The 27,926-nt window shown below is 38.9% G+C and overlaps 2 protein-coding genes across 3 annotated transcripts in view; one reads left to right on the top strand and one right to left on the bottom strand.

Moving 5' to 3' along the window:
* CRYBA1 (crystallin beta A1) overlaps positions 1–27,926 on the bottom strand; it is a 1,100,222-nt gene that overhangs the window by 158,211 nt on the left and 914,085 nt on the right. The window lies entirely within an intron of this gene.
* The window catches only part of NUFIP2 (nuclear FMR1 interacting protein 2), a 952,263-nt gene that overhangs the window by 907,362 nt on the left and 16,975 nt on the right, over positions 1–27,926 (top strand). The window contains exons 5-6 of the mRNA XM_044054448.1: positions 7,823–7,889; positions 20,728–20,846. Of these exons, the coding sequence (XP_043910383.1) occupies positions 7,823–7,889; positions 20,728–20,846 (186 nt within the window). The remainder of the gene's footprint in view (positions 1–7,822; positions 7,890–20,727; positions 20,847–27,926) is intronic.

Below are 27,926 nucleotides of genomic sequence, written 5' to 3'. Positions count from 1 at the left end.
GAAAACCTTCCTTTTGTCCAGCCATTTAAAAGAGTTGTCATAAATAAAACATATAGACTGAACAAAATGACCTCATAGGTTCAAGGGGTATAAATTGTTCCAGTTGAAGTCAGAGCATTATTTTCCTCACTTTGACTTTCTCCTGTTTGCTTCCTGCTTCTGACAGTTTAGGTGAGATTTGAAAAATGTTTTATATAGCTATTCATATCTCTAGCTAGCATAACACATGTAGTGTAGAATGCATGTTCAAAAATCTATCAGTGGTAGACACAAGACTTTGAAAAAGAATACTAAAGTTTGTAACATTACGTGCAGCAGTGAAATCTGTTGGTTGACTGGTGAACCAGCAATATATGCTTACATGTACCAGTTTGTACCGAACATGTTAAGTCAGCGCAATGGGCCATAATGTAGTTAATCTTGTTGTAATGAAACTGTTGTACTGGGTGGTTTGTTTCTTTTAATTCTCAGAATGGGTCACACTGTCACTTAATCTCTAGCAAATTAGCATTTGTGACAGGTTCTACAATGCTGGCATGGATACGTTGTTGGACAACCTTAAAATGACTGCATGCAGTTTCAGCAATTTACTTAATATTTGTAGTAACACTGAACAGATGCTTGCTTGCCTTTTCTCTACATGGCCAGGATGGAATATAGTGTTATAGTGTGAGCGCATGTGTGTGTGTGTGTGTGTGTGTGTGTGTGTGTGTGTGTGTGTGTGTGTGTGTGTGTGTGTGTGTGTGTGTGTGTGTGCACGTGTGTGCGTGTGTCTGTGTACATGAGCACCTTTATTCTTACTCACCATTTCAGTACCTTAGATTGTGCAAAAATCTGTCTTTTTGTTCTTAGTTGAAAAGAAGGCATAAACAATTCACTTGCTGAAACTGCACAGTTGGCAACCATGTTGAGATCTGGAGATTTTCTTCTGAGTTCCAAAACCTGCTGTTTACTAGATCTGTTACTTTGCTAACAGAATGAAGCATCTGGTGGTAGACTGCTGTCCTGCACACAAGGGACATTACAAAGCTAAAAGGAAACAGGTGTGGCCTGTAGTTAGGAAGCCTGCTATTCTGCCATGTGGTGCTCTGACTTCTGCCATAGAGTTTCTCAGTTTCTGCTGCCACGTATTATTATCTATGTGGCATAAAATATTAATTTCTATGATATAATGCAGTCCTGCCACAAATAAAATGCAGCATGATGTTACCAATTAAATTAAGTGTTGTGGTAGCATGGTAAAAGCATAGTTAATGTAACTAATAATTATAAACAAGCATATCCAGATGCATTAAATACGTGACACCAGTTCTGTGACATAGAGGAATGAAGCCCTGACTATGAACCAGATGACCCTGGTTCAGTTAGTGGTCCAGGAAATGAATGGGCCAGTACTGGGAACAGGAATTAATGGCTATATTCAGTTCAGCCATCCAAGGGGGTAAGGTGCTGGTAAGGCTTACTCTACCCTGTCATCTGGTGGAGGGCCAAGTGAGAGCTATAACAGCAAGAGATGCCAGGTAAAGGGAAATGCACCTCTGGCCTGCCAAACAGCATTTCCTTCACACTGTATCTGGTGACTGAGTAAGTGGAAACAAGCTCTCACCACAAAGGCTTAGGACTGCAGCCCCCTGCTTGAGCAAGATGCATCTATCATCACTATGGGAAGAGATCTGGGGGAAAAATAGCCATTCACCTTCATAATTTCTTATGTGGCTGGTTATTTCCCATCATAACTGCAATAGCCATCAGGATACTTCAACACAAGGATGAATTGGTCAGTTAAGAGAATGATTGTCACTGGTAAGCAGATGGAAAACAGCCAAAAATAAATCTTTCCAGTTAATGTGTCTTTCAGAGCTCAAAATATAATGTGCCATGATACAGATTCTACTGAAAATTCTTCAGCAAGTCGTCAGAAGATCAAGGCTGTGAGCTGTTAAAGAGATGCTTCCTGTATGACAGGATTTGATACCTTCATCCATCATTTGCCTACTGTGTCATCTTGAACAGACAGAAATTTGGGGCAGTTGAGGAATTGAGCTAGGATTCTCAATGGTCCCTAGTACCACATAGGTTCATAACTGTGCACTAGGCTAATGACTACTGGACTTTTTTTAAGCCTAGCAATGCATGGGATATAGTGTGTGTGTTTATGTTTGTGTGTGAGTGTGAGTGTGAGTGTGTGTGTGTGTGTGTGTGTGTGTGTGTGTGTGTGTGTGTGTGTGTGTGTGTGTGTGTGTGTGTGTGTGTGTGTGTCTTGTAAAAACCTGTAAACATTTGCCAGGGCTGGTGGTACAATGGATAATATATTTCACTATGGATCAGATGACTGTGAGTTCAGCTTCTGCCTCCCTCAGTTGATACATTTGAGTCTGGCAGTTAGTGCAGATGATTAAGGCTCTGAACTGTTAAGCTTACTTCCTATTGTGCCAGGTTTGATTCCATCAGCTTTCATTTGCCCACTGTTTGACCTTGAGCAAGTCATTTAACCAGACATTGCTTAGGGACAACTGTTAATTTTGGCTAGGCTCCTTAATAGTCTCCTAGACTGCATGCCTAGTAACTACATAAGATGTTAATCCAGTGAACTAAGCACAAAAAATATCCTTGATTTCCTTACATGAGTTTGTATGCAGCTGAAGAGTATGAGTGACTGTAACAGTAGTAGCAGATGCTGTAGTACTAGAAGAAATAGATATATTGGCATAAGTAGTGGCAGTAACATGACTAATAGTAATTATAGAAGCAGTAATGTGAGTAGAGCAGACAGCTCTTAATAGAAGTAGAATAAAGGCCTAAGTAGTGGAAGTAATATCACTAATAGTAATCGTACGAGTAGCAGTAAACTCTTAGCAGAAGTAGAATAAAGGCCTAAGCAGTAGTAGCAGCAACATCACTAACAGTAATCGTATGAGTAGCAGTGTACTGTTAATAAAAGTAGAATAAAGACATAAGTAGTAGCGTAGTATCACTAATAGTAATCATGCTAGTAGCAGTGTACTGTTAATAAAAGTAGAATAAAGACATAAGTAGTAGCGTAATATCACTAACAGGAATTGTACGAGTATCAGTGTACTGTTAATAAAAGTAGAATAAAGACATAAGTAGTAGCGTAATATCACTAACAGTAATCGTACGAGTATCAGTGTACTGTTAATAAAAGTAGAATAAAGACATAAGTAGTAGCGTAATATCACTAATAGTAATCATGCTAGTAGCAGTGTACTGCTAATAAAAGTAGAATAAAGACATAACTAGTAGCGTAATATCACTAACAGTAATCATACGAGTATCAGTGTACTGTTAATAAAATTAGAATAAAGACATAAGTAGTAGCGTAATATCACTAACAGTAATCATACAAGTAGCAGTGTACCTTTAATAAAATTAGAATAAAGACATAAGTAGTAGCATAATATCACTAACAGTAATTGTACGAGTAGCAGTGTACTGTTAATAAAAGTAGAATAAAGACATAAGTAGTAGTGTAATATCACTAATAGTAATCATATGAGTATCAGTGTACTGTTAATAAAAGTAGAATGAAGACATAAGTAGTAGCGTAATATCACTAACAGTAATCGTATGAGTATCAGTGTACTGTTAATAAAAATTGAATAAAGACATAAGTAGTAGCGTAATATCACTAATAGTAATCATGCTAGTAGCAGTGTACTGTTAATAGAAGTAGAATAAAGACATAAGTAGTAGCGTAATATCACTAATAGTAATCGTATGAGTATCAGTGTACTGTTAATAAAAGTACAATAAAGACATAAGTAGTAGCGTAATTTCACTAACAGTAATCGTATGAGTAGCAGTGTACTGTTAATAAAAGTAGAATAAAGACATAAGTAGTAGCGTAATATCACTAATAGTAATCATGCTAGTAGCAGTGTACTGTTAATAGAAGTAGAATAAAGACATAAGTAGTAGCGTAATATCACTAATAGTAATCGTATGAGTATCAGTGTACTGTTAATAAAAGTACAATAAAGACATAAGTAGTAGCGTAATTTCACTAACAGTAATCATATGAGTAGCAGTGTACTGTTAATAAAAGTAGAATAAAGGCATAAGTAGTAGCGTAATATCACTGATAGTAATCATGCTAGTAGCAGTGTACTGTTAATAAAAGTAGAATAAAGACATAAGTAGTAGAGTAATATCACTAACAGTAATCGTACGAGTATCAGTGTACTGTTAATAAAAGTAGAATAAAGACATAAGTAGTAGCGTAATATCACTAATAGTAATCATGCTAGTAGCAGTGTACTGTTAATAGAAGTAGAATAAAGACATAAGTAGTAGCGTAATATCACTAATAGTAATCGTATGAGTATCAGTGTACTGTTAATAAAAGTACAATAAAGACATAAGTAGTAGCGTAATTTCACTAACAGTAATCGTATGAGTAGCAGTGTACTGTTAATAAAAGTAGAATAAAGACATAAGTAGTAGCGTAATATCACTAATAGTAATCATGCTAGTAGCAGTGTACTGTTAATAAAAGTAGAATAAAGACATAAGTAGTAGAGTAATATCACTAACAGTAATCGTACGAGTATCAGTGTACTGTTAATAAAAGTAGAATAAAGACATAAGTAGTAGCGTAATATCACTAATAGTAATCATATGAGTATCAGTGTACTGTTAATAGAAGTAGAATAAAGACATAAGTAGTAGAGTAATATCACTAACAGTAATCGTACGAGTATCAGTGTACTGTTAATAAAAGTAGAATAAAGGCACAAGTAATAGCTGTAAGTAATATCACTAATAGTAATTGTGCAAGTAGAAATGTACTCTTAACAGAAATAGAATAAAGGCCTAAGCAGTAACAGTAATAGCATGAGTAGCAGTTATAGAACTAATAGTGTGAGCAGTAGAGTATTCGTCTAAGTTCATGTCTGCTGTAACTGTAGAGTGTAACACAATGTCAAGTAGCTTTGATTTAAATTTACCTTCAAATGATATTTACCAACAGCAAAACTGTTTTTAAAAATTTGGCATTACAATGAAGTTATCATTTACGGAGTACTTTGCTCTACTGGGTATATTCATATTAAATTAAGCCTCTGTTTTCAAGTAGGATATAGATGATGATGTCCAACCACAGAAAAAAATTATGATTAAGAAAAGGTGAAGAGATGAAGAATATTCTCTAATTAAGAGAAATCATAATATAGCCAGTTTTTGATAAATGTGCTCATAACAATAAAAGCCTGTGGTTGTCATTTAAAGCACTGTAAGGCAGAAGGATTTCAGTATAGGACAAGATTATGCTCTGTATGAGGAATGTTGCTTTACTGATTGCCAGACTGCCTCTTAGATACTCATATGTATCAGTACAGTAATGCAGTCAAGGACTGGAGATGCCTGAATGAATTGTGAAACATGTTTTTTTGCAAATCCTTACTTGTACCATGGCTCATCTTTGACCATCAGAAGAAAACCTAAAGAAGAAAACGATGCAGGGCTTGATATAAAGCACCTTGCTATATATGAGCTCTATATTCTCATATAATGATGTTGTCACACAAAACTTGGAATTTGCAGGTGTGTGTCTCTTATTATTACACAGCAGCTGCTTGAGTGAAGTATAGTGGTACAACAGTACCAAATGAGACACATTTTGCCTTTTGGAATCTGAGACAAATTCTAAAGCGAATGAGTGAGCGGCTATAAAGTAAAATAATGTCAGTAAGATCATAGAATTGGTAAAGATTATGTCTCACAATATTACCAATTAGCCTAACAGGGCATCTTATTTTCATTAGTGGAATGGTCACTTGTGTCACTTGAATGCCATGTCCCATTTGGCTACTCATCTTTATGATTTGATATGTACTATTCTGTTAAAATATGACTGGGACAAGAAAATTCAAATGGTACCATACTTTGAGTTATAATGACAATATAAGCCTCAAGGCCATTCATTCATTTGGCAGCTATTGAAACTTTTAAGTGCCTAGGTTACTCCATCAATATTAAATGATATTAAATATGACTGATAACAGTTCACTCTCTGACATATTTATAACCTTTAGCGGGCAATAAATAGTCTGTAGTTTTACCCCAGGTATGCCATGTATGGAATGTTTACGGACAGCTACAACTGCTGCCTCCGCTACTCTGTATCAGGAACTCTCAACTGTTCTATCAGAGTAACATGTTTTGTTTTTTTCTGTTGTAACACTAGAAACCTTTGTTCATAAGTGGATCCAGGTAAAGACAGAACAAACCGCATAAGAGATGGAGGAAGCACACGACATATATGACTGTCCATTTCAGAAAGAAGGTAGCAGAATAAGTATTAGTGTATCTAGGGGCCCATCATGGAGACTACAAGACTCCCAAATGGTGCGGCATACTACAGCTTCCAGCTGTAAGCTGAATGCTCGACACTGAAAATTCCTCTCAGCCACCCCCACCCCCATTTGTGCTGTGATGCTGAAAGCTGACATCATTCCAGGAAAACATACCCTTGCTTTACTTTTAAACCAGTATTATCAAAACTAATGAGACAAAAACATTTTGCAAAGATGCCAGTAATTGCTTTATGCAACATATTGTCAGATGTCACAGTGTGTGTGTGTGTGTGTGTGTGTGTGTGTGTGTGTGTGTGTGTGTGTGTGTGTGTGTGTGTGTGTGTGCGTGTGTGTGTGAGAGATTTGGTATTTGCATCTTGTAATTTGCAACTGAGACTAGCTTTAATAATGGGCTTTCAATTTCTCTGTATTATTTGTACATTGTCTAACAATTACTGGGAAAAAACTGATTATTTATATGACATGCTAACTGTATAAAAGGTTGCAAACTATATGTCTAAACCTAGGATATCTCCTTCTTCTGTAACATTATAGTTTACTAAATTAGGTAACAGTGTTTGGCGGATACAGGTGGCTTTGCCACCTGAAAACATTTGTTTTCCCCATGAAAACAACAGGCTGTTAACATGCAGGTGACTTTGCCCCACCCCACAACTATGAAAACAACTGTTGGTCAGCATTTGGTGTATGACTTTTTGGATGGTATTTGTCATCATTTTGACATGTACTTTTACTTTCATGGCTGTAGTCAGTGATGTTTTAAGGCACAAGTATTTTAGAATCTTCCTGAAAATGTTGCTGAGAATTATGGTACTGTATCTGAAATATGACATAATAGAAAAGATTCATGCATTTTTTTTTTTTTTTTTGTAAAACACAGTCTTTACTTTTGTACCAAATTGAAAATAAGTGATTTGAACTGGGCAAGGGTATAAACTGTTTTGCAAAATCTTTGTTTTTTATTAAAAACACACCACTTTGGAAATATGAAAAATAGGTAAACCAGTCAGACAGTAGTAAGGGAAAGGGGGGGGGGTGATCTAATAATTAATATATAGAGATAAAAAGTAAGGATGACGTGATCAAGTGATTAATATATAGAATTAAATTTTAAATTAATTTGGGTAAACTTTCACTGAGTCATTTAATCACTGTGCGACCTTGAATGAGCTGCTTAACTACCCAGTGCTTCAGTCCTGCTAGGTAGTTGTTACACAAGGATAAATAAGACCCCTACTAAATTTCAGATGGCTTAGTACTGCAGCTGGAGAGTTGAGCTGTTATGGTAAATAAATATGTAAATATGAGCACAATCTTGTTAAGTCCTTTTGAAAAATTCTTGAAATTGGCTGTATGGATTTTCATTTATTTTTAGATATGTTCGAAAAATGTCTTTTTGTCATATTATCCTGCATGTTTTAGTCATCAAATGAATTTACTCAGGTCTTATTTGTGCCATTTTTTGAAATCTTTGTAGAGTCTGCCAGAATGTCTCACAGTGGTGCTCAGGGCAATATCGGAGGCCATTCTGCCTCAGGGCTGCGTAAATACAAGGTAAGTCTGTCAGTGTTTTCTTTGTAATTTGTTTTTGTTCTTCATCATGAGTAGCCTGTCACCTGCATCATCAATTGTCTGGACAGCAGCAAGTCCTTGTGGTTGGACCTTCAAGGTCTCTCATGGTCTCTCAACAAATTAAATGTAACAGAACAGATTCTAGTCCATGGGGATTTATACTTTTGCCCCAGAGATACTACTTTTCTGCCTTTTTACTGAAACAAAAACAGGGAATCTGATAAATGGGCTTGCCATCAGCAGTGGACTAAGCACATGTAAGGGAGTTAGAGTGCTAGCTGTTTGTAGAGGCGATTACATGTACTTCATAGACACTCTTACCCTGTAAGACAGCATGGTAGAAAATAGTATAACTGCACTAGCTATGAATTAATGGCTTAGTTATATTGCTTGTGACAAACAAAACAGAGAAGAAAAATACAGTCTAACCAGTTTGCTACAACCCTCTCATCCTGAGTATTTATTCTTAGTCCAGTGACTCACAAGTGAGTCCATCAGCTGTATATGTGACTCGCTCCTCCATTTCCTACCCTTCTCTACCCACCAAGGAAGTATCCCACAGTCCCTTTATCACAACCATTGTGTAATCCTCATTGACAGCTTAGGCAGTTCACTTCACTATAGAATTGTTACTAGGAATAGAAAAGAAGTATTGCCTCTGGGACGTGGCTCACAGCTACCCCATTCCTCTGTATCTCATCAGAGACAGTTGTAAATAACAGTATAGGGACACAGCCAGTTCAGCAGAGAATCACATTATAATTATTTCTGTTTAGGCTTCAGCATCTGGAGTTAATTTGACTGAACATGTGCCTGTACCATGGAGGTGTTCCCAGCTATTCCTGTCCTCTTGTCTTTTAGCAAGAAGCTGCCACTGAAATGGTTCTACACCATGGGGACAGAGTAGGGTGCATTCTGTCCGTTGGGCTTCTGTCATTACATTTGTTGTGTCACAGAGTAGGACAACAGATTGTTGAAAATTTCAGCTGTGCCATCAGTCACTTTACTTGACTCATTTAGCCTTAGACAGTTATGAACGGGTACCAGATGAGGTGAAACTGATGGTTAATATGTTCTTACCTTCTTGCAGTAGAGCTTAGTGGCACACGTGCCTCTCAACCTCTTAGAGCAAGAAATTTGGACAAACCACAAATAATGGGGGGACGAAGATCCAAAAATAGGGACACTTTTTAAATATTGCTCTAACAAAGTTAGAAAGTTGATGGAATAACAGGTTTTGCATTAGCATGAATTTTCTGAAGGATATGAAGTCTGAAATCATATGTCTGCCATTATTTTCTGACTTCATGCCTCAGTGATTTGCCAGTGATTTGCCAGAAAACTATGATTTTATGAGAATTGGACCAAAAATCTGGATATTCTGCAAAAATTTGGACAGTTGTCAGCTATGGTGGCACAACCTGTGAGGGGTATTCATCTTCTTTAGCCTCATGGATTTTTGTCAGGAATCTATTTATGTAAGAAAATATAAGGTCTAAAAATAAAAAAAATAAGCTTAGTTCTGAAACATGTGCATCAGGTTATCTAATTAAATGCACCACAACTTAGATGGGTACTTCACTGTATGAAGTTCTTTAAAAGGTCATCTCAAAGTAGGGACAATCTGTACCAAACAATGATATCTTCAGTCATAACTTAACACTGTTTTGTGTGTTGTTGCTTTAAATAATGACAATACTGTATCTGTTGAAGGTTGTGCGTTAGGCCCGGCAAGCCAGTACGTAAAAAATCTACTGCCAATCATTAGCGGACCGGAGTTCCGCTGTGGCGACCCCTAACTGGGAAAAAGCCGAAAGACACAAACAAACTGTATCTGTTATAGACTGTTTTGAGAAAGACGTATAATTGTGGACAGTAAGGTGGTTAGTGAGAATAAGGTTTTCTCAGTGAAGATCCCCAACATGATAGCAGTCAGTTACACAAGAAAATGGTTTTCTTCACATTGAGGATTCAGTAATTAGAAGGGCTGAACTAGGATTGAGAGGAGAACAATGAAATAAGGTGCAAGCCGGGTACAATGAGTAAGATGTTCAAAGAATGAATCCAGTGGTTTGTGGGAGCAGCTGCTTGGTATATAAAACCTAATGGCATTGTCCACATAGAACAAATTTGAAATGTCAGGACTCACTGTAGCGAGTCCCTTAATGTGAAGACAGAATGGCTATAAAAGCAGACTTACATATACTAAGTCCGAAATAGCCATTTCTGGGGTTATTCCCTTTTCTCTGAGGTATGGTGATCTTGAAGTTAGTATATATAAGTTCAGGAGTGTGCAGGGGGCTTGCCTCCTTGCAAAAAAGAAGTTTAAAGTAGAAGAGTGATGTTCAGTATCTGTTCTTCTCCTGCATTTTGGTGGGGGGGGGGGGGCAGTGTATCAGCACTCAGCAGTTTGAGTGCCAGCATTTCATTAGGAAGCTGATAAATGACAGATGGATAGAAATAGAATTAGAACAGTGCAAGAAGAGCCTGAGGTGATGTGGACACAGCCTTAGATGGGGTGCATGCACTGCAACATTCCCACTGGTGCTGTCTGCCATACTATATGGAGTTCAGTAAATGGTTGAACAACTGATGCTAAGTTCAGTCCTTTGTTTTCATTAGGATCTGAAGATCCTTTTTGGAGTTACATAAACATATGCCGGTATGATAGTCAGTGCCTATTTGTAAGGACAACATACATACTAGGTGGCAGATTTAAATCTTTCATTAGAAAACATTTGAACTATAACCCAGGGGGGCCTATAGAAAAGTATCAGGAAAATACTGGCCTTTATCTTCAAAATATGAGTAGTCAATAATCTAAAGTGCAGTTATGAAAACATCATCAATGAGACATGAGGAAAATACTGTCACATTATATAAGGGATAAGTCAAAAAGGGACAAAATGAAAGAAGGAATGCAGTGAGTACTAATGTCCACTGCCCAGGCATAAATGGTGCTTGAATTAGTGGCTTGGAAGGAAGAACACTGTCTGTAATATTGTGCCACATAACTAAAGTATGGTGCACAGAGATCTGTGACTGAAATGTAAACATTGCCAGGATATGCAGTTTATAAGATGGACAAGAATGTATTATGAGATGCAACCTTTCAAATAAATGATGGTTGTTAGCAGCAGACCAAACGAGTCGATAAAATGTTGAGAAGGCACTGAAGTTCACACTGTAGACTAGAACTGGTGGTCCACCTTACACAGGGATTACAATAGAATTGCTTAACATAAGGAGAAAAACATAAAAAATATATATTTGTATCCTTAGAAGGGCAGAGAAAGGAGAGATAATGTTTATGATATTGGCAACTACTGGCCGACAGATTCAGTGCCAACTTTACCCCTCTCTCTCCTCCTAAAGGACCAATCACAATACCGGAAGAATGCCAGGCACTCAGCATTACTGCAGCACATGTTAAAGCTGCATTGTCCAAGGCCAAAAATACAGCTTCCATGGGACCCGATAATATCCCTGGCTGTGTTCTACATGAACTACAAAGCGAACTGGCACCACATCTGTGTGCCCTGTTCAGTCATAGCCTCACCTCAGGCTTTGTCCCTACTGAATGGTGCACTGCTGCAGTCATCCCTCTCCATAAAGGGGGAGCGACTATAGACCCTGGGAATTATCACCCCATTAGCCTGACAAGTCTGATATGTAAAGATATGGAGCGCATTATCATGGACCTGATTACCAAAGATATAGGAAATCTCCAAACTCTGGACCCCATGCAGTTTAGCTTTGTGAAAAGGAGATCATGCCTGCTCAACCTGGTTGATTTCTTTGAGTCAGTCACCAGGGCTGTGGATGAAGGTAAGGCAGTGCATACAGCCTGCCTCGATCTGGCCAAGGCCTTTGATACCACTCCTCACTCAGGAATTATTGATAAACTCACCAAACTAGGCATCAACCCCTATATCACTAGGTGGGTTGCAAACTGGCTCACAGATAGAACACACAGTGTGAAAGTAGCGAACTCCAAATCAGACTGCCGACCAGTCACAAGTGGAGTCCCACAGGGATAGGTCCTGGTTCCTCTCCTGTTCGGCATCTACTTCTCAAAAGTCCAGGCCAACACAAAGGGACTCTGGGTAATCAAGTTCACAGACGACTGCAAGCTGGGAGCCATTATTAACTCCCCAAGTGATGCAGACATCCTACAGAAAGGCCTCACTGAGAGCAATGACTGGTGTCGAAACCATGGCCTTAAGCTTAACGCCAAAAAATGCGTCGTCATCCCCTTTGGTAAAAACTCAGTTCCCACTAATTACCACATTGATGGGAGCCCACAGAACACCGAAGGCTTTATAAGAGATCTGGGGATGGAGGTTGACAGTAACCTCTCCTTTGGCCACCACATTGCCACTGTAGTCAGAAAGTCCTTCTATGTGGCACATCTCATTACCAAAGTTTTTGCATCCAGGAAGAAAGAGGTCATCGTCTCTCTCTACTCTTCCCTCATTAGACCAATCATCAAGTATAATGCCCCATTTAGTATGTGCCTGACTAGACACCTACAACAGTTGGAGAGGCCACAGAAGTACCTTACGAAGAGGATCCTAGGCATTAAACACATGTCCTACACAGACAGACTCAAAATACTCCAGCTATTCTCTGTGTCATATCACCTACTTAGAGGCAATCTCTGCTTGACGTACAAAGCCATGTCTAACCTAGCTCTATTAGAAATGTTGCATCTAAAGAAATCCCAATCCCTCCACACACTCCAGAGACCTCAACATCATTACCACAATCAACAGAACATGCTGGAGGGACAGATTCCTCACCCAGAGACGGCCCATGCTCTGGAATAGACTTCCCATACATGTCAAGCAGAGCACCTCGCTTTTCTTCTTCAAGAGAAATCTTGATGAGTGGATGGGTAATAGAAACTTCACCCCGGGGATCATTCCAGTGGCTCTACTTGATAGAGGCACTGGGAACTAACGTCAGTTGGCACGATGCCAGGGCACTTCTATGGGCTAGGCTTGTAAAGGCTCCAGGGCCATTAGCCTAGTATATACCTATGAACCTATGATGGGGGCTTCAGTATGCCACATATTTGGACACAGCCACATCTATGATTATGATCATTCTCGGTTTATTATAAGAGCCAGGCATCATACATCTTGTTCTAGAAAACACTTAAGAAACAGCAGTCTAGACTCTAATTTTCTCAAACAGTGAGGAAGACAACTGCCTATATTCTGAAAGTAAGCAGCTATTTAGGAACTGATCACCATAAAGTGTGCTTCAACATTGCCTTAGCTGCACAGTCTAAGCAATCCAAAGTCAAGGTTCTGCAGATAAACAGGGTAGTTGTTGACAAAATTAGTCACTGCCGCAGAAAAAAACTCTAGCAAAAACATGATATGAAATGACAGTGGAAACGTAGCACATCTGCCATCCAAGAAGCATATTCCTTTGTTTGTAAATAATATGCAAGTCAAAAAGAAACAGGAAAGCCTGTGCTTCTCAAATGAGATAACATTAAATAAGAAAATCATTATTATTTAATAAATATTAGCAAACACAAAAGAAAGATGACCAATTAGGGCTGAAGGAAGTCAGAAACATAGTCCCAAAGCTACAAATGGATATGGAATCCATTAAACAAGCAGTTTGAATTTTAGATCAAAACCAAACCTTTATTGATCATGTGTAAAAGCTGAACAGAATATGTGTTCTCTGGCAAATGCTACAAAGTATTATGCGTGTTAGCAGAGGAAACTAAAATAACACTAGGCAAAGGCGTACTAGAACCAGCTATATAAGATACCTTATCTATCATTGTGTCAGGTTACCCTGCTAACTGCCACAAACTGTACTTAACAAAATGTTCAGATTTATTGTCAGAGCAACAGAAAGGAACCTTGTCTTTCACTCAGAAACGCAAACTGTTTTGTTCACTAAATTAAAAATTCGTAAATACAAAGCACTGCTCTTCCTGAGGCAAAAGTTGAATGACAAAATGTACAAATCCTTGTTAGCCCTTTCAGTTCCCTACTGCATCTCTCCTATCACACTCTTCTCTCTCTCAGATGCACCACTAAAGCCTTTTCAATTTATAGGTCTCTTACTTGGAATTCACTAACAGTCAGCATTAGGACACTACCCATTATTAATAGTTACAGTAGCAAACCAAAGTGGCATCTTCTTATTGAGACATTTCATAACTGCATTTGTGAAGTTTCTTAAACTGTCAACTTTTACCTTTTTTAATTTCTCCAAATACTTAGGGTTGTTAGTATCATGGCAGGAATGGACTCCACTGCTAAGTCAGGACAAAGCTAAAGTTCATGAAATCAGTATTGTTACAGTATTTTATGTTTTCTAGTAATGGTCTTCCCAGATTCTCATTTTTTCTCCTTGTCGCCATGATGCTTAAAGTCAATTGTTACATTTCTATTAATGGTGATCAAAAGGATTAAGAATGAGAAATTTGAACTAGATGTATCTAATTGAGTTCTTCACACCACAATCTCTTTTCTTTAAAAACCTTCAATGCTACATTATTAAAAAAAAACAGAGCACTACATGCATCCAATATTATTACTTACACATCTTTAATATCTCAAGTAGTATCTCTTGGGGAAGTTTGGCAGCGAAGACAGCATCAGATTTTTAAAACTATGTCACTTAACTGATAACTTATATAGTTAACACTTAAAGGTATTAGGCTAACTTAAAGACACAGACTTGTTTTATCAAAGCTATTATCAGAAAGTTATCATTAAATAAAGTAATAACAAAATGGAACTTTCATCTCCTGTTCATTTACCTACCCTGTTTCTGATAAGAGTGCTCTGAAATGGTTCTCAGAGTTTTACATCAGAAAGGGAGTGTGATCATGCTCTCTTAGACTTAAGCAAGGCCTTAGACATGGTAGAGCATGAAGGGTTAATGAATGAATGAGACAGACTTGTGATAGGGCATAAATAAAAAAATATATTTGTTAACAATAGGATATAGACAATAATATTAAATGGAGTTCACTCACATGAAAGGATGGTTGCCAGTGGGGTACATCAGGAAACAGTACCACGCCTATTTGGGTCAACTTCTAAATTTCGAACTTTCACAAGTTCAAATTTCTTATGGTTGAGACCATAAAATCGAACTTGTGAAAGTTCGAAATTTAAATAAAAAAAATTAAAAACAAAACACCCCTGCTAATTAAATATACCAACTCCAAGATCGCACTACTGCGAAGAAAATGGCAAATATACTCTTCTGCACTGTACCGTGATCTCCATTTAAACAGTTCAAACTTTCATAAGTTCATTCTCATGGTCTCGACCATAAGAAATTCGAACTTGTGAAAGTTCGAAATTTAGAAGCAGATCCATCTACTTATATAAATTTTGTGCACAATTTGAAAGAAAAGGCCTGTTGGTATTTTATTGATGACACAAACTTATTCAATATGGGTGATACTCAAAGGTGCATGAAAGATGAAAATAGGCTTGTTGTGATCACAAGAATGAGCTGAAACATGGCAGCTTAACATAACGCATATGGGAAGTGAAAGTCTAGGAAATAGGTACAGAACTGAAAAGGAAGTAATGGCAAAGGCAGAAAAGGTAAGGTAGTTGACTATTAATGTCACATGACCTAAAGGGTAGCAAGCAAAGTAAGAAAGTGACATGGAAGGCTGGCAGAATGCCACTATGCATAGGAAGATGTGTTTTTATCTTAGGCAGTTTGGTGGAAAAGATTATGGATCTGAGCTATGAATGAGCTTCATCATGTGGTTCTGGGCTTGATTCCCTAAGTGTCCATGACTTTGACCGAGTCATTTAACCACACAGTGCAGCCAGTTCTGCCCTAGAAAGAGGTATTTGTGTTTAGTAGGCTGGCTTGGATTGAAAATAAACCAAATAAATAAACATCATTATAGAAAAGAAGACATTTTAACCTTCTATATAGATAGTTGGTAAGACCCTATCTAGATGATTATATGTAATTCTAGAAATCTCATCCTTATAATGACATAGGAGAGAGAGAGACATTTTAGAGGACAGCAACAATATCCCTCCAACTGCTTTTTCCCATTTTGGCACGAGGTTGGAGTATCACTTCAAAAGTGACAGTCATCTAGAGCCAAGGTTAACACTGCCAGATGGCTAGCCTTGCCATGGTTGTTCTTCCACACCACACACTCACAAGTACACTCACACCTATGGTTAATTTAGAGTGTCCAGTCCACCTACTGAATGTTTTTGGGATGTGGGAGGAAATCCGAGCATCAGGAGGAAACCCATGTGAAAAAAGGGAGGACATGCAGACTCCAAACAGGAAGCACTCCATCTGAGAATCAAACCAGGGAACCTCTTGTTATGAGGCAACAACACTATCCACTGCACCACTATGCAGCAACAAAATAAAAAGCACTCAAGTAATCAGTAAGGCAAGTGTGAAAGACCAGACATCCTTTTGTCTTTATGAAGTAGCTTAAACATTAAACACCTTGTAATTTTTAAGGCGAGACATCAGATTCAACAGCAGACACAGCTTACCTTTCTTTTTATCAGACTGATACACAAGCTGCTCTGCAAAGACAACCATCCTGTTCTTGCTACTAAATTCTACACTGTGTCTACTTTACAGCTTTACTTTCCCACAAAGATAGAACTATCCTCATGTGCTATTCCCACACCTCTCAACTATCCAGATTTTCGCAGAATGTTCAGTTTTTGCCTCGCATTTTTGGTCTGTTTCTCACAAAATTGCAGTTGTCTGGCAAATCATTGAGCACTGAAGTCAGAAAATAATGGCAGAGATTTGAGTTTCAGACTTCATATCCTTCATCCAATTTGTGCTAACGCAAAACTTGTTATTCTGTCAACTTTCTAAGTTTGTAAGAGCAATATTTAAAAAGTGTCCATATTTTTGGGTCTTTGTCCCCCCCCCCCCATTATTTGTGGCATTGTCCATATTTTCTGCTCTAAGAGGTTGAGAGGTATGAGTCTGTTACAGCTTTACTGTTACCACTGCAGAGAGAGCTTTCTGTTTCAAGTCCCACTTAGTGAAATTCTTCGTTTTCTGATCCTATTAGCTTCACATCCAGATTATCCTGGTACTGGGCAACAAAGGTATCTTCAGCATACTTCAGGGATAGCAGCTAAACAACCCTAGTTCACTATACAAGTATGCAAGGCCAATAATTAAACATTACAAAATTCATTAAAGATGAGAAGCATTTCAAATGCTGCTGTAGTGAACTGTCTGGAATATTATGTTTGTTGTAAGCATACCCTAAACAACTTGGCCCTACTGGTTATGTTGTGGTCATAATCAAGTTTAAAGTCTGCAGCTAGTGTCTTAGAGGGTCTCATATTGATGAGACAAATTAGGCACTCTATCCCTTTCTGCATGTATGTTTCTGCCGCTGTCTAACATCTCTTCATAGTGAATTACTAAGATCCATTTTGTATAGTTCTTTTTTTTATTTTCCAGCTTGGATTACATGAGCATGTATTTTGTTATATGTTCTAATACCCTTATTTGCTCTTGTTAATTTTTGTATTTGTTTATTGACAAATTTCCTGTGTTGCATGTTCATGGACCAGGTTGTAACTGAAAAGATTTGTAGTACCTATGCACTTACTCAAGAAACAAATAAATGCATGTCCAGACAGTAAGTATCTTACCTTTCAAGTGACCTGATTTTTTCAGAATGTTCAGATATTTGCTCATATATTTTGTCTCTTCCACATAAGATGTGTGGCTTTCTGGTAAATCAATGATGATTGAAGTCACTAAATAATATCATCATACCTCTCAATTGTACAGATTTGCACAGCATATCCATATTTTTGCCTCATATTTTTGGTCTGTTTCTCATAAAATGATGGTTTTCTAGCAAATTATTGGTAAATCATTGAGGGTTGAAATCTGAAAACATTTGAGTTTCAGACTCCATACCCTTCAGAAAATTCATGCTAATGCAAAACCTGTTATTCTATCAACTTTCTAAGTTTGTAAGAGCAATATTTTAAAAACGTTCCTATTTTTAATCCTTTGTCCCCCATTGTTTATGGCTTTGTCCAGATTTGTTGCTCTAACAGGATGAGAGGTATGAATATCATAAATTTGATTTTCAGGCTTCGTATCCTTAAGAAAATGTATGCAAACACATTACCTGTTATTCTAGCAACTTCCTAAGTTTATAAGAACAATATTTAAAATCCATCCCTATTTTTGGGCCTTTGCCCCCCGCCCTTATTATTTTAGGCTTTGTCTAGATTTCTTCCGTTAAGAGGTTGAGAGGCATGGTGGGGATGTTTGTCAACCAGTAAATTTAGTACCTTATGCCACCTTATAAAGAATGTTAATAGAAGATTCCTCTTATTAGCCTCACTGTCTGTCACAGGAGTCAGTGAAATTCCTTTCCATGTTGACATACGGACAATTGAACTAGTTTGACTGTCAAATGTCTGTTATCACTGACTTGCTGATACAGAGATGGAGCATTTGCATGTAGTGCTAATAATCTAAGAGTGGGAAGATGGAGCAAATAAGGGTCAGCAGTCTTACTAAGTGAGAAATTTGAGTTCCTTTTTTTTTTAATTGTGTGAGGTTGAGAGGTATGATTGTTCCAGCTTTACTGTTACCACTGCAGAGAGAGCTTTCTGTTTCAAGTCCCACTTTGTGAAATTCTTCATTTTCTTATCCTATTAGCTTCAGATCCAGATTGTCCTGGTACTGGGCAACAAAGGTATCTTCAGCGTACTTCAGGGATAGCAGTTAAACAACCCTAGTTCACTGCACAAGTATGTAGGGCCAATAATTAAACATTACAAAATTCATTAAAGATGAGAAGCATTTCAAATGCTGCTGTAGTGAACTGTCTGGAATATTATATTTGTTGTAAGCATACCCTAAACAACTTGGCCCTACTGGTTATGTTGTAGTCATAATAAATTTTAAAATCTACAGCTAGTGTCTTAGAGGGTCTCATATTGATGAGAAAAATTAAGCACTCTATCCCTTTCTGCATGTATGTTTCTGCCGCTGTCTAACATCTCTTCATAGTGAATTACTATAATCCATTTTGTATAGTTCTTTTTTTTATTTTCCAGCTTGGATTACATGAGCATGTATTTTGTTATATGTTCTAATACCCTTATTTGCTCTTGTTAATTGTTGTATTTGTTTATTGACAAATTTCCTGTGTTGCATGTTCATGGACCAGGTTTTAACTGAAAAGATTTGTAGCACCTATGCACTTACTCAAGAAACAAATAAATGCATGTCCAGACAGTAGGTATCTTACCTTTCAAGTGACCTGATTTTTGCAGAATGTCCAGATATTTGCTCATATTTTTGTCTCTTCCACATAAGATGTGTGGCTTTCTGGTAAATCAATGATCATTGAAGTCACTAAATAATATCATCATACCTCTCAATTGTACAGATTTGCACAGCATATCCATATTTTTACCTCATATTTTTGGTCTGTTTCTCATAAAATGATGGTTTTCTAGCAAATTATTGATAAATCATTGAGGGTTGAAATCTGAAAACATTTGAGTTTCAGACTCCATACCCTTCAGAAAATTCATGCTAATGCAAAACTTGTTATTCTATCAACTTTCTAAGTTTGTAAGAGCAATATTTTAAAAACGTTCCTATTTTTAATCCTTTGTCCCCCATTGTTTATGGCTTTGTCCAGATTTGTTGCTCTAACAGGATGAGAGGTATGAATATCATAAATTTGATTTTCAGGCTTCATATCCTTAAGAAAATGTATGCAAACACATTACCTGTTATTCTAGCAACTTTCTAAGTTTATAAGAACAATATTTAAAATCCATCCCTATTTTTGGGCCTTTGCCCCCACCCTTATTATTTTAGGCTTTGTCTAGATTTCTTCCGCTAAGAGGTTGAGAGGTATGGTGGGGATGTTTGTCAACCAGTAAATTTAACCTTATGCCACCTTATAAAGAATGTTAATAGAAGATTCCTCTTATTAGCCTCACTGTCTGACACAGGAGTCAGTGAAATTCCTTTCCATGTTGACATACGGACAATTGAACTAGTTTGACTGTCAAATGTCTGTTATCACTGACTTGCTGATACAGAGATGGAGCATTTGCATGTAGTGCTAATAATCTAAGAGTGGGAAGATGAAGCAAATAAGGGTCAGCAGTCTTACTGAGTGAGAAATTTGAGTTCCTTTTTTTTTAATTGACTGACTATTTGTTATATATACATCAAAGGTAAAATACCTTTAGTTCCTAGGTATGGTGGACAGTCAAAATGAGTACTTGTAGGAACATGCAGATCCCATGTTATTACTGTATAGTATGCTGACAGAGATAGAACAAAATGGCAACCTGTGTTATGAGGAAACAAACTACCCAAAATATTTACCATTCTACTGCATAATCAGAACAAATTGCCTGATGCTGTTATTGAATGAGGTTGCTTGGTCCCTGCTACCCCAATACTGCCTGTGAGACTATCCAGAGCTTGGTGGAGGATCTTGAAGGCAGCATGTTGCTGTAACTGAATGGAGTGTTTTTCTCCTGGCAGTAGACTGAGTGTATTATAAGCCAAAAAAAATGTAGTAACTCAGGGCATGTCAGTACACCAAAAAAGGAAAAAGAGAAAGAGGGAGTGAGAGACAGAGTGAAAGGGAATTCTGACACCAGGGGATAAGCTAAGTTTTTTAACTAAACGTTCTTCTTATCTGCCTTTAGAACTCTCATGGTATGTGTTTTCTTAATTTTCCCTGGTATAATATGTTTTGAGAAAAATCATAACTCATGTTATAATGCTAATTTGTTTTTGCTTACAGATAATCTTCTATGAGTTTGAGAATTTCCAAGGTCGCAAGATGGAGTTCAACAGTGAGTGTAGGAACCTGTGTGACCGGGGTTTTGACAGAGTGGGGTCTATCCATGTGGAATGCGGACCGTAAGTAGTTCTTAATTCTTAATTCTTCTTGCTTATACACGTTATATTTATCTTACTGACCCTAAAACACCTTAACAGCTATGCTTCCTGACTGTAACTTACCATTTTACTGATAGTAGTGATTCATTATTTTATTTATTTATTTGCAATTGTTTACCAGGGTAGAGCACTGATTAATTCTGATCAATTTCAATCTTTCAGTGGTCAAACGCTGACCAGACATACATAATAAACAAGAGTACAATAACACATAAGTGACAGTAAAATATTGCATTGGTAGCATAGTGCTTAATATACATAGTAAATCCAATGTATTAATGTCCAGTATTTACAAAAGTTTCAAAACATTTGAGAAAATAGAGTAGAATAAATTAGAGATGTGAAAAAGAACAATAAATCTTAGTTGTCAAGTTAGAGTGAAGAAGAGTTAAAGTAGACTTTAAGTGCTATGACCTAGGGGGTATCAGGTGTAGCCTGCTTGTTCAACTAAATCAGATTTTTGTAGAGAATGGCGCTTAGAATAAGAAGATACGCCTTTAATTTTGGGTTTGAATGAGACAATCAGTTAAGCAAGTTGTTTTCTGTAAATCTGGGTTTTAGTTCTACAACCATCACTTGCATACTGAGTTGAATAATTTTGAGCATGTCTTTTAGCCAGACCAGAACTTCCATATAGGATGCCCAGCCCACTCTGTCTGCAGCTCGCTCTAGTCTCCATAATTTTCCTGAGGACTAGTGAGATGCATCTCAGAGGCTGGTGCTGCCTGCTGTATTATTGATACAAAACTGACCCATTGGGCTGGGTTTGTCAGATTCTTCAGCCATGTCCATTAAATGTACAATATTGTATTTGGCTGTGCAGTGGAGACAAATGTATTATAGGTTCATAGGTTCATAGGTTCATACTAGGCTATCTGCCCGAGGGCATTTACAAGCCTTGCCCATCGTTTTGTGGCTTATGCCACCCCTTTAGTATGGGGAACTATACCCATTATTTTGCTGTGCCTCTGTCGAGCAGTGACACTGAGGTAATCCCTGGGGTATATCTGCGATCTCCCATCCATTGGTCAAGATTTCTCTTGAACAAGGCCAGCGAGGTGCTCTGCCTCACATGTACCGGGATTTTGTTCCACAGCATAGGGAGTCTTTGAGTGATGAATCTATCCCTCCAGCACGTCCTATTAATAGCCGTGTCAAGGTTTAAGTCTCCCGCCCTTGTGGCTCTGATGGATCTAGATTTTTTGAGGTGAAGCATATTCGTCAAATCTGGGTTTGACATGGCCTTGTATGTTAGGCAAAGGTCACCTCTGAGCAAGCGTAGCGACTGAATAGAGCTGGAGTTCTTTCAGTCGGGCAGCATAGGACAGATTTTTGAGACCCTTTATCCTTTTGGTGAGGAACTTTTGTGGCCTCTCCAGCTGCTGCAAGTGTCGGGTCAGATACATTCGAATGGGGCATTGTACTCAATCATTGGTCTGATGAGTGATGAGTACTATGACCTCCCTTGATCTAGATGAGAATCCCTTCATGATAAGGTGGGCAATGTAGAAGGTCTTCCTAACTACTTTAGCTACATGGGTGTCGAATGACAGACTGCTATCAACCTGGGTCCCCAGGTCCCTGATAACTTCTTCTGTGCTCAGTGGATTGCCACCTATTTGGTAGCTAGGGGTAACCTTGTTTTTCCCGAAGGGTATGACTATGCATTTTTTGGCATTTAACTTTAGGCCGTGGCTCTGGCACCAGTTATCCGTTTCTGTGAGACCCTTCTGAAGGATATCTGTGTCAGATGTGTTTTCTACTATGGCCCAGTTTGCAGTCATCTGCAAACTTTGTCAGCCATAACCCTCCTGTGTTTGCTTGTACTTGGAAAAGTAGATGCCAAACAAGAGTGGGCCCAGGACTGAGCCCTGTGGGACACCACTTGTGACAGGCTTTGAGTCTGACATGGTGCCAGCAACTCTGACCCTGTGGGTTCTGTCACTCAGCCAGTTTGCAACCCATCTTGTGATGTATGGGTTGACATTTAAGCTGATGAGTTTTTCAATGATACCCGAGTGGGGTATTGTATCAAGGCCTTAGCCAGATCGAGGTAGGCTGTATGGACTGCCTTTCCCTCATCAATGGCTTTGGTGACTGTTTCAAAAAGTCAACCAAGTTTAAAAGGCATGATCTGCCTTTGACAAAGCCAAACTGGGTTGGATCCAAAGTCTGCAAATTCCCTATGTCTTTATTTATGAGGTCCATTATGATCCTCTCCATGGCTTTGCAGATAAGGCTTGTCAAGCTAATGGGCCGGTAATTTCCAGGGTCGGTGGAGGCACCGCCTTTGTGAAGTGGTACCACAGTTGCAGTGCGCCACTCCTGGAGTGCGTATCCAGAGGTAAGGCTTTGATTAAACAGCTGTCCTAGCTGTGGGTTTAATTCCTCATTGAGTTCATGGAGCACACAGCCGGGGACACCATCAGGTCCCATGGATGCTGTGTTTTTGCTTTGGAGAGAGCAGTTCTCACTTGGGCGCTGGAGATGTTTGGGGGGCTGCAATCGTTTGGTATAGATATCTCTCCTTTGGGGGGGAGGGGGGGGAGAAGTTTGCACTGAACCTGTCAGCCAGTATGTTGGCAATGTCTGTAGGATCAGTAATCTTCACATCATTTTGAACTAGCTCTGAGCATATCTGGGAGTTTCCTCCCAGGTTTCTAACATAGCTAAAGAAGGCCTTATGATTGTCTTTTGAGTCTTTAGCTATTTTTCTCTCGAAATTTGCTTTGGATGATTTTATGAGAGCTCTTAGTTTTTTACTTATAGTGATCAAGGGTGTCTTACCTTTTAAGGATTTTGCTCTATCTTGTAGTAGCTTCCTCCTTTTGTTGTAGAGTTTGTTTATGGCTGGGGTCCACCAGACTGGACGCTTGTCTTTGGTACAAAAAGTCTTTGTTTTGCTTGGGATTGCCTTATCCATGCAGTCCTGCAGGTGCTGGTAGAAGGCATTTGTAAGTGATTCAGCGGCTTGAGTACTGTTTTCTGCCCGCTCGGGGCCTTAAAGGAGACCACACTAGTCTTTAGAAGTCTGAAGTCGGCTTTTGAGAAGTTCTTTACTGTGGTCTTTTTATTCCAGGGGGGGTGGGATGAGGACCACCAGCGAGATTAGTTTGTGGTCTGATCTCACCAGTGAGGGGTACACCTCCGGTGTTGAACATTGTGCTCCCATGTTCGTGATGATGAGATCAAGTATGTTATCTCCTCTTGTGGGGATGGTGACTAGTTGTTCCATGGCATTTGAGTTTATGAATTCCAGGAACTTTTGGGCTAGGGTGTTTGGGCTTGAGTAGTGTTCCCAGTCTATATTAGGGTAATTGAAGTCACCTAGTATGATGGTGTTTGGTGATACATTTATCCCTCTAGTGTTTTCAGGAAGGCCATGTGAGGTTCCTGAGTTTGTGAGGGTGGCCTGTAACATGCTACAATTTGCAGAGCAGTCTTGCCTATGGTTAATTGCACCTGGATGGTCTCCGATGCATCGTGCGTTGCCACCAGTCTTGAGGTGTGGGTGTCCTTGATGAATATGGATACCCCCTCCTTTCTTGGTATTGTCCGGATTTTGGGGCCGGAACGCATGATATGAGGTAAAACCTGATAGCGCTGGGGTGCTCTCAGGAGCCTTGAACCAGGTTTCTGTCACAGCACAGACATCGATGTTCTCCATACTGAGAAGGGCCTCGAGTGCGTGCATTTTGAGATTTAGACTTCTGGCATTGAGCAGCATTACCCTTAGTTTTTTCTTTTTTGTGTTCTAGGGTGGTAGGTTTAGAATTTGAACCTTGCCTAAAAAAGGCACTATGGGGGTGGCAAGAGCCTTTGCCAATATCCGGAATCCCAGAGGTGACAGGTGCAAGCTGTCCCTTGCAAAGCAGCGTGGCTTGTCCAGCATGTCATCCCAGGCAGACAGACACTGGATCCCCTTTGAATGACACCAGTGTTTAAGCCAATTGTTAAAGCTGATCATCTTATCTCTGTATTGTGGCATCATTCTTGGTGAAGGTAGGATACTGCTCAAGGTCAGGGTCATACCTGCCTGGGCTACATAATCAGAGAGCTCCTCAATGTCTCTTTTCATGTAGTCCAAGGAGGTACGTCTCAGGTCGTTTACACCAGCGTGGACAATGACTGAGTCATATTTGTACCTGTGTTGAGAGACCTGAGTGCTTGCGTTATGTGGCGGATTCTAGCGCCCGACAGGCAGCTTACTGTGACCTTCTCCTTACTCAGTCTGGTGAGTGGGACGTCAGTGTGTCTGACTATGGAGTCACCAATGACTAGTGTGTCTGGCATTGTGTTTGGCCTTAAGGGCTGTGACTGTTTGACACTCTGACTGTGAGGTCTATGTGTTGCAGGTGTTGTGTTCTGAGGTGGTGGTTGTTTGGGTGTCTGCTTTGGTGGCCTCTGCTGTTTTGGTAGATTTTTGATCAGAGCCTCCGAGTATGTCTTTGTGTGTTTATGTGTATGATTTGAGGTTGTAATGGTACTATGTGAGACTGGGTCTATAGTGTGTGTGGTAACCTTCTCCTCCTGACTGGTCATGCCAGTCCTATGTTGAGAGAGCTCAGCCTCCAGTTTGGCCGTATAGTTGCATCTCTCGCATGTATTTGTGTTTTGTGGGAGGAGGAGAGGGTTGTCTGTGTACATGAGGCAATTGTAACATTGCCTCAATATTCCCAGGTTCACCAGCTGAGCAGGAGAGGACACTAGCAACTGATCCCTCGACATGCTAGAAGGAATAGACAAAAAACTTTAAAAAGATTCCGGGGACGTGGGTGACCGAGAAATGGGGGTTGCCTTTTGGGGTACTATCTATGACAAGAGTGCCGTATCAAGGTAATAAGTACTGTAGGAGCAAGTGCTACGTTTAACAGATAGAGAATAGTCTACTTGGAGTCAAGTAGAGATGATCTTTTTAATTATAGGATACGCTGATTAGATCAGTAGTATAGTTCGAGGAAGGTAGTTTTAAGGGAAAATTTGAAGAGTGGACTTTAGGTAGCCCGAATAGTCTAAACCTGCTTAACCGGCGCTGCCCTAGTGTGCAACGGTAGCAACTCCGCGCTAAATCGGGCTAAATCGTGCTAATGCGCGCTAAAGCGTGCTTTATAGCAGGGGGCTGGAAAAGACCGGAAATGACCCAAAATTGCCAATAAACTACAAGTTACTGCCTTAAACCACTCCTCTGAGGACAAATGAAGGAGTTATGGAAATGACCCCTAGTGGCCAATAAAACTACAGTTTCAAGTCAGTAACCACCTCTACGGGGGGCAGGGAAGCTGCTCAATGTTAGTCACTGCCACTGATGAACACAGAGACCCTCCTTCAGCCCAAGCAAAAATGGCCTCACAGAAACTTTCAAACAGTTCAGGAACAGCAAGCCTGTAACTGAACTTTTTTAACTCTCAGAAAAGTGGGAAAAAAGCAAGATTTTTTTTTTTGTTTTTGTTTTTTACATTATTATTTTATGTAAATAAAAATGCATTTCCTGAGAGGTAGATAAGCATATCCAGCAAGTTTTAATGTGTTATAACTCTATCAAAGCATTTTGTTACGGAAGCCACAGATAGTATGGGGGACACTAAGTCTGAGTCTTTAATTGTTGCCACAATAATTATATAAATTATTATTTATCTGGGTTAAAGATTAGTCAGACTCTTATGCTGCTCTGTGCTTTTGTGTTTTACTTGATTTTTAAAATATATCATCTAAAATATCCTGTGTACCAGTTTCCTGCCTTTTCTTGCTAATGTAAAATGTTACAGACATCTCCATGGTGCAGAGGGATGAAGTCTTGACTGCAGTTTATAAGACCTAGCATTGACTAGCAATCCAGTCACTGGAGCAGCCAATGGGAGTTGGGGCGGGTAAGCAACCAAGACTGATTCAGCAGTCCTGGGGTTGGGGGAAGTTATGCTTGATGCTACATTAACACTCAGTAGAGACTAGGTATTGCAGTGAGTTTAACCTGCAGCAGCAGCAGGATTTGGGTTGAGATAATATGTCTCAACCTCTCAGTACAACAAATCTGAACAAAGCCAAAAATAACAGGTGGACAAAGACCCCAAAAATAGAGACAATTTTGAAAGAGCGCTGTTTGTATTTTGGTCTTTGTGTTTCGTGTTGGCCATGCACCTTGCGTGGAGGTTGGTTGTGCTTTGCTTCTAAACTATGATAACCATATAGTACAATGGTTAAGGTACCAGGTTGTAAAACTATGGTAACCATGTAGTACAACGGTTAAGGTACCAGGTTGTAAAACTATGGTAACCATGTAGTACAATGGTTAAGGTACCAGGTTGTAAAACTATGATAACCATATAGTACAATGGTTAAGGTACCAGGTTGTAAAACTATAGTAACCATGTAGTACAATGGTTAAGGCACCAGGTTGCAAAACTATAGTAACCATGTAGTACAATGGTTAAGGTACCAGGTTGTAAAACTATGGTAACCATGTAGTACAATGGTTAAGGTACCAGGTTGTAAAACTATGGTAACCATGTAGTACAATGGTTAAGGTACCAGGTTGTAAAACTATGGTAACCATGTAGTACAATGTTTAAGGTACTAGGTTGTAAAACTATAGTAACCATGTAGTACAATGGTTAAGGTACCAGGTTGTAAAACTATGGTAACCATGCAGTACAATGGTTAAGGTACCAGGCTGTAAAACTATGGTAACTGTATAGTACAATGGTTAAGGTACCAGGTTGCAAAACTACAGTAACCATGTAGTACAATGGTTAAGGTAGCAGGTTGTAAAACTATGGTAACTTTGTAGTACAATGGTTAAGGTACCAGGTTGTAAAACTATGGTAACCATGTAGTACAATGGTTAAAGTACCAGGTTGTAAAACTATGGTAACCAAGTAGTACAATGGTTAAGGCACCAGGTTGCAAAACTATGGTAACTGTGTAGTACAATGGTTAAGGTACCAGGTTGCAAAACTACAGTAACCATGTAGTACAATGGTTAAGGTAGCAGGTTGTAAAACTATGGTAACTTTGTAGTACAATGGTTAAGGTACCAGGTTGTAA

This window comes from Protopterus annectens, chromosome 13.part0, assembly GCF_019279795.1.
Source record: "Protopterus annectens isolate FY-2018-M chromosome 13.part0, PAN1.0, whole genome shotgun sequence".
Taxonomy (NCBI): domain Eukaryota; kingdom Metazoa; phylum Chordata; order Ceratodontiformes; family Protopteridae; genus Protopterus; species Protopterus annectens.
The sequence above is the reverse complement of the archived record's forward strand: the minus strand, read 5'-3'. Positions and strand labels throughout refer to the sequence as shown.